Source organism: Littorina saxatilis, linkage group LG15 (genome assembly GCF_037325665.1).
Source record: "Littorina saxatilis isolate snail1 linkage group LG15, US_GU_Lsax_2.0, whole genome shotgun sequence".
NCBI lineage: Eukaryota > Metazoa > Mollusca > Gastropoda > Littorinimorpha > Littorinidae > Littorina > Littorina saxatilis.
This window is the reverse complement of record NC_090259.1, coordinates 32,727,048-32,738,736: the sequence shown is the minus strand read 5'-3', so window position 1 is coordinate 32,738,736 and position 11,689 is coordinate 32,727,048. Positions and strand designations below refer to the sequence as shown.

General features: G+C 40.2%; 1 protein-coding gene across 1 annotated transcript in view; it reads right to left on the bottom strand.

Moving 5' to 3' along the window:
- Window positions 1-1,368: 1,368 nt before the first annotated feature.
- Window positions 1,369-11,689, bottom strand: part of LOC138949103 (uncharacterized) — a gene marked incomplete at its 5' end in the record, with an annotated part of 35,695 nt that continues 25,374 nt past the window's right edge. Inside the window, 2 exon segments of the mRNA XM_070320852.1 lie at window positions 1,369-1,582; window positions 6,450-6,523. Coding sequence (XP_070176953.1) covers window positions 1,518-1,582; window positions 6,450-6,523 — 139 coding nt within the window.

Below are 11,689 nucleotides of genomic sequence, written 5' to 3'. Positions count from 1 at the left end.
ACGTGACACACACCGGGCACACTGACATACATACACACACAGGCAGGCACACCGGCACACACACGCGCGCGCAAACACACACACACACACACACGGCACACACACACACACACAAACATACACTAACACACACACACGCACGCTTTGTGTCAGTGTCACAGTGTGTGAGTCATGTGTATGCGGTGTGCGTTAGTGTGTGCCGCGTACGCCGTACTGGTGCCACGGAGCTGACGTAAATGCTCTTTGTGATCTTTGTGCTTTGTGTTTGTGTGTGTGTGTGTGTGTGAGTGTATGTGCCGGGTGTGCGCACGTCAGTGTGTGTGTGTGTCAGTGTGTGTGACGGTGAGTGTGTGTGTGTGTGTGTGTGTGTCCATGCGTGTGTGTGTATATGTGCGTGCGTGCATGCGTCAGTGTGTGCATGTGTGCGTGTGTGTGTGTGTGTGTGTTTATTTGTGACCAGGTCAGTCGACACTTACCGTAAAATCCCTAGCAAACGCCCAGTATCTAGCAAACGCCCACCCTCTACTTTCGGCCAAATGTTGTGCAGAGGGGTCACTACCTAGCAAACGCCCACCCCGGTTTATTGTTTTTTAAATTTGTTTTAAGACAGTCGGCCTCCTTTATCTACGATTTGTGCACACTGTTCAATGGTTCTCCTTTTTTTGGGTGGGGAGGGGGGGGGGGGCAGGGGGGGGGGGATAAAATTACGTCATGTCCCACAGTGAAGTCGTTCAGTGACGTTTTTTAATGAGTGTTTAACACTTCTCTATGTTCAGCCATGCCGAAGCACAAATCCTTTACAGTGACATACGCTCGTACAAACTAAAAGCCTTTTAAATATCTTGAAAACGAAGCTGCAGTGTTTCGGTATGTGCCCGCGAGTTTTCTTCCAGAAGAAGCTGAGAGTGGAGACGACAGTGAAGACGATGATGTTGACTTTGAAGGACTATAATGAGCCCACGATCATCAATCCTACCAGATCTCCAAACAAGAGAAGAAACTGTGTTTGTGCTGACGTTAGTCCGAGAATGAGAAGAATCAAGGTCACATGTGTTCTTTTTTTTCTAGCACAGATTTATTTGTGTAAACAAACGGTGTGTTTAATTTTCATTAAAATTGCATAAATCACATGGTTATACCACTTTAATTCTCTCGTGAAAATGTGATGACACGTTATCTTGCAAAGGGGTGGATACCTAGCAAACGCCCACCCCCTACTTTTACCCAAAATCTGTGCGGAGGGGGGGTGGGCGTTTGCTAGGGATTTTACGGTACTAGTCAGGAACAGATTATCGTCATAAGTCATATTCTTCATATGTAATGTTAACCTTCTTAATTATTTCTTTTCTCAACACAGAACAACCATCGAACAGATCTGAAAGGTTCTTTTATTATGATCATGTAAAATAAAGGGGGGTAATTTAAGGTTTTGGTCCTGCTCGCTGTGATGTCAGATCTGTTATGCTGGTCACGTCCAGTATGCTGGGACGTTAGATCCGGTTCCGGAGTACAGGGTACTAATAACTGCCGTTCGCCTGACAGTCTGCAGAATTGCTTCCAGCAGCTTCCTCTCTGGCACAATCTGTGTTGAACAAAATTGCTTTATTTAGATATGTCAGTTTGCTATCTCTGTCTCTGTTTGTCTATCTCATTCCGTCTATACACTGAACATAAAAAGCTAAGGATATTGTTTCAGTGTTCAAGCCTATGTGTGCTAAGTTTTTTCTCAAATCAAATAAACCTATTTAATTTTTTTTTCTCTCTCTCTCTGATGGACGCAGTCAGCCTTGAATCCAGAGAAATTATACTTTTGGGCGATTTTAATCTTGATCTTCTGAAACCCAACAAGTGCTGGATGGAAAAGTTATCCTTTCATAATTTACAACAATTAGTAACGATTCCAACAAGAGTTACAGCTACCTCATCTACGCTTATAGACCATATATGTGTGTCAACCCAGGCTAACATTATTGAAACCTCAGTTCCAAGTATTGGTTGTAGTGATCACTTTCCAATATGCCTCACATGGTCGAAAAAAGGGGTTAGAATCCCCAAACGAAAGCATAAATTCATAACTTATAGGCTATTTTCAAAACTTGATAAAGAATCATTCCTTTCTGATTTAAGTTGTACAGATTTTTCAATAATTTATAATCATACTGACCCCGATGAAGCATTTGAATTATGGTACAACTTGTTTATAAAAGTATATGATAAACATGCACCATTCAGAACCTCTCGTGTGCAGCAACACCCAAAACCAAAATGGCTTACACACGACATTCAATGTGCGATTAATCACCGCGATTTTCTTAAACGTCGTAATGGCAGAGAAGAAGAGTACAGAAAGCAGAGAAACGAAGTAACGTCCATGAAACGTGCTGCTCGCAAAAAATATTACCGTGAGCTCGCTGCATCAAATACGAAACAAAACTCAAAAGCCATCTGGAAAGTGATCAACCAGTTGACACGTAAAGAAACCGTAAAATCTTCTGTCATTGATGTACCTGCGGATGATCTTAACATTCATTTCACTTCTATTGTTGAAAAAATAATCACAAATGATAGATCAAAACAGAATAATCTGGACAAGTTGAAACAGTTTTGTGTTTCAAAAAATATTACACATAATTTAGACATCCCCCTGTTATCTGTGAGCGAAGTCTTCCATTATCTGATATGCTTAAAACAATCTGGTACTCATGGTCTAGATAATCTTGATGGGAAAATTTTGAAGTTGTCTGCCCCTTTTATTGCAGAATCTCTGACATACGTTTACAACTTGTGCCTGGACAAATCTGACTTTCCCGCCAAATTAAAGGAGGCAAAAGTAATCCCGCTATTCAAATCAGGTAATTCTTCTGACCCCGCCAATTACAGACCAATCTCGATTCTTCCTGTTTTATCCAAACCACTTGAAAAACACATATATACACACTTGGCCGCACATTTGAAGAAATACGACCTTATTCATTCAAATCAGTCAGGCTTCAGAGAAAATCATTCGTGCCACACAGCATTAATAAACCTTCTTGAAAACTTGCTTAGCAACATTAATAATAATGAACTCTGTGGTGTCCTATTCGTCGATTTTGCAAAAGCATTCGACGTCATTAATCATGAGTTACTTTTAAGAAAATTAGCCGAGTATAGATTGTCACCCCAAACCCTATGCCTCCTCTCATCTTTCTTAGCCGGACGAGAGCAATCCGTCTGCGTGAATTCCACTATGTCAAGTAAAAGATATGTGTTATATGGAGTCCCCCAGGGTTCTGTCCTTGGGCCACTTCTTTTCTCTCTGTATATTAACGATCTTCCTTTTAGTGTTAATGATAATTGTGAACTATTTGCTGATGATACGACCATACACACTTCTGATAAAAAATTAGACAAAGTTTATTTATCATTGCAGAACAGTGTAGATGATCTCATTAATTGGACGGAATATAACCACATGAGTCTTCACCCCCAAAAGACCAAATACATGTTAATTACAACAAGGCAAAAAAGACAAAACATCAAGAATAATCCTCATTCCTTATTAATTGGCAACGATGCAATAGCGGAAGTAGGAGATCACAAAGTTTTGGGAGTAAATATCGATAATAATTTATCTTGGACCCATCATGTTAGATCGTTGTGTAAAACCATGTCGAGGAAAATATATTTGTTGAACAGAATAAAACACTTTCTTGATCCACACTCAAGGTTATTATTTTATAATGCATACATACAAACCATCACGGATTATTGTTCGACCATCTGGGACTCAGCCAGTGCAAATATTTTAAAACCACTGTATAGTCTACACAGACGAGCACTAAAATCAATTCTATTAAAACAATCCAGTCTTGTTTTCGACGATTATAAAAAACTTAAGATTTTCCCCTAAAAGAAAGATTTAAATCAAATAAAGGCGTGCTCCTTCACAAAATCCTTTCTGGCCATGCACCACGTGCTTTCATTACAAAATTTAAAGCCAAACCAAGCCGAAAATTCAACGTCCCCATTCCGCGGATAGATCTCTTTAAATCAAGTTTAGCTTATTCTGGCAGCGTTTTGTGGAATTCTCTCCCGGAATCAGTTCGAGTCCCAACAAGTCTCAATACTTTCAAAAAACACCTCTCATTAAATTTAATGTCAAATTACGAAAAGTCACAGTGATGGAAGACTTCGTTCTGATTATTGACTCACATGCGAAGCAAAAGTGAGTCTATGTACTCACCCGAGTCGTCCGTCCGTCCGGAAAACTTTAACGTTGGATATTTCTTGGACACTATTCAGTCTATCAGTACCAAATTTGGCAAGATGGTGTATGATGACAAGGCCCCAAAAAACATACATAGCATCTTGACCTTGCTTCAAGGTCAAGGTCGCAGGGGCCATAAATGTTGTCTAAAAAACAGCTATTTTTCACATTTTTCACATTTTCTCTGAAGTTTTTGAGATTGAATACCTCACCTATATATGATATATAGGGCAAAGTAAGCCCCATCTTTTGATACCAGTTTGGTTTACCTTGCTTCAAGGTCAAGGTCACAGGAGCTCTTCAAAGTTGGATTGTATACATATTTTGAAGTGACCTTGACCCTGAACTATGGAAGATAACTGTTTCAAACTTAAAAATTATGTGGGGCACATGTTATGCTTTCATCATGAGACACATTTGGTCACATATGATCAAGGTCAAGGTCACTTTGACCCTTATGAAATGTGACCAAAATAAGGTAGTGAACCACTAAAAGTGACCATATCTCATGGTAGAAAGAGCCAATAAGCACCATTGTACTTCCTATGTCTTGAATTAACAGCTTTGTGTTGCATGACCTTGGATGACCTTGACCTTTGGTCAAGGGCACATGTATTTTGGTAGGAAAAATGTGTAAAGCAGTTCTTAGTGTATGATGTCATTGCTAGGTTTAGTTATTTGACCTTGACTCTGACGGTCAAGGTCATGTAAAGGTCAAGGTCAAGCATGTGAGTCGTATGGGCTTTGCCCTTCTTGTTTTCATATTGATCATATCTGTCCATAAAGCATCAGTGTTTCATAACGCAAGAATGTATGTATAGCCTACAACGTGTATATAATCCTGTGAATAGTTTTTCTGCCTATTTATTTTTTTATTTGTTACTGTCATGCTTATCTTTTGTAATTGTTTTACGTTTGTATATATATGTATTTAAGATTAGAATAGTCCCTCTCTGGGCGAGGGCTGGTTGAAAAGAAGCTCGTTTATATTGCTTATGCCGCAACCCTCGTAAAATAAAATTTGATTTGATTTGATTTGATTTGATCTCTCTCTCTCTCTGTCTCTGTCTGTCTGTCTGTCTGTCTGTCTCTCTCTCTCTCTCTCTCTCTCTCTCTCTCCTCCTCTCTCTCTCTCTCCTCTCTCTCTCTCTCTCTCCTCCCCTCTCTCTCTCTCTCCCTCTCTCTCTCTCTCTCTCTCTCTCTCTCTCTCTCTCTCTCTCTCTCTCTCTCTCTCTCTCTCCTTGTGTGTCTCAAAACGTTAAATTTCTTAGTAAGATCCGCCATATTGTTTGTCCCCCTCCTCCCCGAACGCTCCCCTGGTCTTACTTGCTGGATTGGCCAGTAGGATTGGTTTTCTTGTAACAGGCGACTGACACACAGAGAACTATATATATTCAGGCAAGCTAAATGAATTCGGAAGTCAAGTGCAAGTGTGAAACAGATTAATTCTCACGACAGTCGCCATAGTTTGCGATCTAAATGAATAATCAGAAGTCAAGTACAAGTGTGAAACATATTGATTCTCACGACAGTCGCCATTACATAGTTTGCGATCTAAATGATTTCAGAAGTCAAGTACAAGTGTGAAACATATTGATTCTCACGACAGTCGCCATTACATAGTTTGCGATCTAAATGAATTCAGAAGTCAAGTACAAGTGTGAAACAGATGGACACTAACGACTGTCGCCATTACATAGTTTGTGATCTAAATGAATTCGGAAGTCAAGTACAAGTGTGAAACAGATGGACACTCACGACAGTCGCCATTACATAGTTTGCGATCTAAATGAATTCAGAAGTCAAGTACAAGTGTGAAACAGATGGACACTAACGACTGTCGCCATTACATAGTTTGTGATCTAAATGAATTCAGAAGTCAAGTACAAGTGTGAAACAGTTAGATACTCACGACAGTCACCATAGTTTGCGATCTAAATGAATTCAGAAGTCAAGTGCAAGTGTGACACAGATTGATACTCACGACAGTCGCCATAGTTTGCGATCTAGATGAATTCGGAAGTCAAGTGCAAATGTGAAACAGTTAGATACTCACGACTGTCGCCATAGTTTGCGATCTAAATGATTTCAGAAGTCAAGTACAAGTGTGACACAGATTGATACTCACGACAGTCGCCATAGTTTGCGATCTAGATGAATTCGGAAGTCAAGTGCAAATGTGAAACAGATAGATACTCACGACAGTCGCCATAGTTTGCCATCTGAAATGTGTAGCGCTCAATCGGACTGCCGTCTGCCTTGACACAATTACACCTGGCGATGAAATAAAACATCTGTTTGATTAATTTGCAACGCCCCCCAGAAAAAGAAAAAAAAACAAGAACGTAGAGGCGTAGGTAACCATTCAGTCAAGCGAATTGATGCACGCTAAAATACGCCCGTTTTCTTTTCGCCTTCCGATCGGCATACATTTACACACACACACACACACACACACACACACACACACACACACACACACACCAGTCAAGCGAATTGATGCACGCTAAAATACGCCCGTTTTCCTTTCGCCTTCCGATCGGCATACATTTACACACACACACACACACGCACGCACGCACGCACGCACGCGGCACGCACTGACGCACGGACGCACGAACGCACGCACGCACACACGCACGCACGCACTCACGCACACACACACATACACACACACACACACACACACACACACCCACATGTTTAGGATTGTAAGTGCATGTTGTTGAGTTTCTTCGAGGGAAAGAATAAGAGAGTGAAAGAGAGAGAGAGAGAGAGAGAGAGAGAGAGAGAGAGAGAGAGAGAGAGAGAGAGAGAGAGAGAGAGAGAGAGAGAGAGAGAGAGAGAGAGAGAGAGAGAGAGAGAGAGAGAGAGAGAGAGAGAGAGATCCTGATTTGCTTTCAAAGATTTTCTTCATTTTAAGCATATATTCAGCGCGAAACACCATACATATACTTTTGTTTTGTTTTGAATCAGCATAACATAAGGAATAGAGGAATGAGTTTTGTTTGTGTTTTCATCTCACTATGAAGAAAGCGGCTATTTACCGGTTTTCTTCATTTTAAGCCTATTTGAATCCAACACAACAAAACTATATATTTTTGGATACAGGAGGCAATACAGAATGCAATGGTGTCACCTTTGTGATTCAAATATCGACTTTTAAGAAATCGGCAAATTTGGCTAAATTTGAGTGAACATTTCATAAACGAATTGTTGAGGTACCAAGCTGAAGTGCAATCCCATAGTCCGCACTGAAGTCGAAGATCATGTTACGAACATTTTAAACAAATTCACGAAAAACTGTAGCCGTGAGAGTGCCGCCTCAACTTTATTTGCAAACGGTCAAATATGACGTCATCACTTAGCCCTATCGAAAATCCGAGAAAAAACGACACAAGCAAATGCCCTCAGCAATATATGCATCAATTTTCAAGAAAATCCGTCGGGTAGTTTCTGATAAATGCTTGTCACACACACACACACACACACACACACACACACATACACACACACATACGGACGAGGAGCACCTTAGGTACCGGTCATACGCAGACGGATCTGTGTGACTTCTGTACGTACGAAATCCACATTAGGTACCGTTTGGCTATACACAGTGTGTAACCCGTACGGACGAAGGCGTTGAGTACCTGTTTCCTATACACACTGATGGTTGTGTATAGTGTCAGTGAAGTGTGATCAGGTGAGGATGGAACTTTAACCGTCGATCACTTTACATGTATAACCTCAATTAATATGTTGCATGTTTTGCTTTTGATTTGTATGTTCCTTACTTTGTCATTTTGTTGTTTATGTTTATTTGCTTGTTTGCTTACTTGTCGATTGTTTGCTGGTTCGTTCGTTTACTTTGTTTATTTGTCATGTTGCTTTACTTGTTTATCATTTATTAGACATTTGTATTAGAAGTAAGGACCGGTTGTAAGAAAAGGCGTCACCTTAAACCTCTATCCTTGAAAAATAAAGTTCCATCATCATCATTATCATCTCTCTCTCTCTCTCTCTCTCTCTCTCTCTCTCTCTCTCTCTCTCTCTCTCTCTCTCTCTCTCTCTCTCTTTTTACATTTAGTCAAGTTTTGTCTGTGCCGGTGTGCGTGCGCGTGTGTAGAGCGATTCAGAGTAAACTACTGGACCGATCTTTATGAAATTTTACATGAGAGTTCCTGGGTATGATATCCCCGGACATTTTTTCTTTTTTCGATAAATGTCTTTGATGACGTCATATCCGGCTTTTTGTAAAAGTTGAGACGGCACTGTCACACCCTCATTTTTCAATCAAATTGATTGAAATTTTGGCCAAGCAATCTTCGACAAAGGCCGGACTTCAGTATTGTATTTCAGCTTGGTGGCTTAAAAATTAATCAATGACTTTGGTCATTAAAAATCTGAAAATTGTAATTAATTTTTTTTTTTATAAAACGATCGAAATTTACATTCATCTTATTCTTCATTATTTTCTGATTCCAAAAACATATAAATATGTTATATTCGGATTAAAAACAAGCTCTCAAAATTAAAAATATAAAAATTATGATCAAAATCAAATTTCCGAAATCGATTAAAAAACAATTTCATCTTATTCCTTGTCGGTTCCTGATTCCAAATCATATAGATATGATATGTTTGCATTAAAAACACGCTCAGAAAGTTAAAACGAAGAGAGGTACAGAAAAGCGTGCATGCAGCACAGCGAAACCACCACCGCGCTAAACAGTCTCGTCAGTTTCACTGCGTTTTGCACGAGCGGCGGACTACGGTCACTGTAAAAAAATGCAGTGCGTTCTGTGAGTTCCACAGCTTGACTAAATGTAGTAATTTCGCCTCAAGCGACTTTTTTTTTTTTTTTAAATTGGAGAAAACCTGTTTCTTTTTTTTTTCTCTTTTTTTTGTGGTTTGCATGGTTGTTTATACAAAAAGCAATTGAGGAGCCATACATGGTTACTTTTTTTCTCTTTTTTTCCCCCCTTATTCTCGTCCATCCGCTCCCTCCCACTCCCCTCATAATATTCACAAACGTCATATATCACTTCACCTCATCTCGACTTATACATTACTCACATACTTCCAATGTACATTTCATTTTCCAATATACTATTCAAATCGTATCTATCACCATACTTATATTTACTAATACACATTTTTGCAATCAAAATAATGTGATTAAGTACCTTATTATTTTGGCATATATTACTAGGTTGATAACCAAACAAGACATCGTGTTCTGAGAGGTGCACATTTAATCCTGTATTCCTAAAAATATAATGGACATTTTCTCAAAAGCTCGTCAACTTCTCACATTGCCCAAAAAAGTGTTCAACATAATCAATGTGTTTACAAAATGTACATAATTTTGTTTCTCTAATTTTCATTTTATTTAATAATATATTCCTGGGATAAATATTATGTAATACTTTCCATTGTAACAATCGCAATCTTTCTTCTTTTGTACATTTGCTTGCTAACAGCCAATAACTGTGATCTAGTTTAACCTGATATTTATGATATTTATGTAACCACTGTAACCTGAAGAAAGTGCTACCCAAACTGTACCAACATGTCACATGCCCTACACGAAAAGACAAGACTATAGACTTATGTTATTCAAACGTCAAGGATGCGTACAGTTCGTATGCACTGCCAGCTCTAGGACGGTCCGATCATAACATTGTAAACCTTGTCCCACGTTACCGACCACGTGTGCAGCGGGAATCGCCCATCACTAGGACTGTTTTTGATTGGTCGGGCGATTCAATGGAAACCCTTAGAGGGTGCCTCGATTGCACTGATTGGACAGTATTTGTGGACTCGTCCCGTGATGTTGATGAACTGACAGAATGCTAAACCGATTATGTGTCTTTTTGTGTGGACAATGTTGTGCCGAAGAAAACAGTGAAGGTGTACAGCAATACAAAGCCCTGGGTCACGAAAGATATCAAAGATGTGCTGAATAAGAAGAAGAAAGCTTTTAGAGAAGGGAATTGTAACATGAGGGAGGTTCAGAGGGAGGTCCAGAGTTCGATAAGGAGGGGGAAGGAAGAGTTTAAGAGGAAGGTAGAGGGAAATTTCACGGGGAACAACATGAAGAAGGCATGGGAGGGGTTGAATGTCATGAGTGGCTACAAGGGGAAGAAGGGTGGGAGTAAGGAAAAAAGCAACGCTACGCAGTCAGATGCAAATGATCTCAACCAGTTTTATGCACGCTTCGATAAACATGACTTCAGCGGGGAAAGGAAGGCAATGCGGGACAGGTTGACCAGTGATAGTGGGCTTAGGGAAGGAGATTCCCCAATAGTGGTGACGGAAGAAGAGGTGGAGAGGGGGCTGAAGAATGTTAATGCTAGCAAGGCGGGGGGACCAGATGGGATGATGCCCAAAGTTTTAAAACTATGTGCAGAGCAACTTAGTTATATTTTTTCAGTCATTTTTAACATGTCGCTTGGAGCTAGCAGGGTACCGGCCCTATGGAAAACTTCATGCATTGTTCCTGTGCCAAAGAAAAAGACTGTGATAACCATGAATGACCTGAGACCTGTGGCACTTACTTCTGTTTGTATGAAAGTCTTTGAGAGAGTTGTTTTGTTCAAACTGAGTGATTGTGTGAAAGATTTTATTGATCCATGTCAGTTTGCATACAGGAAAAACAGGAGTGTTGATGATGCTGTGTTGAATGTTTTAAACAAGATCTACTCTCATTTAGAAAAGCCTGGCTCTTATATTCGCTTGATGTTCTTTGATTTTTCCAGCGCTTTTAATACTATACAGCCTCATTTAATGGCGGAGAAGCTTTTTAGCATGAATGTCCCAGCAGCCACCATCCTCTGGGTTATGGACTACCTGACAAACAGGCCACAGTATGTTAGGGTGGGGGGGCAATCCGTTTCAGACACAATCTGCACAAACACAGGGGCACCACAAGGCACAGTACTCTCACCTTTTCTTTTTTCTCTCTACACAGCAGATTTCAGAAGTTCTAGTGACTCCTGCCCCATAACCAAGTTTGCTGACGACACTGGACTGACCGGACTGCTGACTGTTGACGACGACTCTGACTACAGGCAGGAGGTAGATAGGTTTGTGGGGTGGTGTGAAAACAACTATTTAGAGCTTAATGTGGGGAAGACAAAGGAAATGATAATGGACAACAGGAGGGGGGAACATGTACACAGGGAGATAGTGATCAAGGGGGAGGTCGTAGAGAAGGTAGAGCAGTATAAGTATTTGGGGGTGATTATAGACAATAAGTTGACATGGAAACCAAACTCTGATGCCCTTGTGAAGAAACTCCACTCTCGCCTGTACTTTTTGAGAAAACTCAGGTCTTTTAACATCAGACAAGAAATCCTTCAGATGTTTTACACTTCAACGTGCAATAGTGTGTTGTACTTTGGCTCCGTGTGTTGGGGTGGCAACATCAACAAGCAA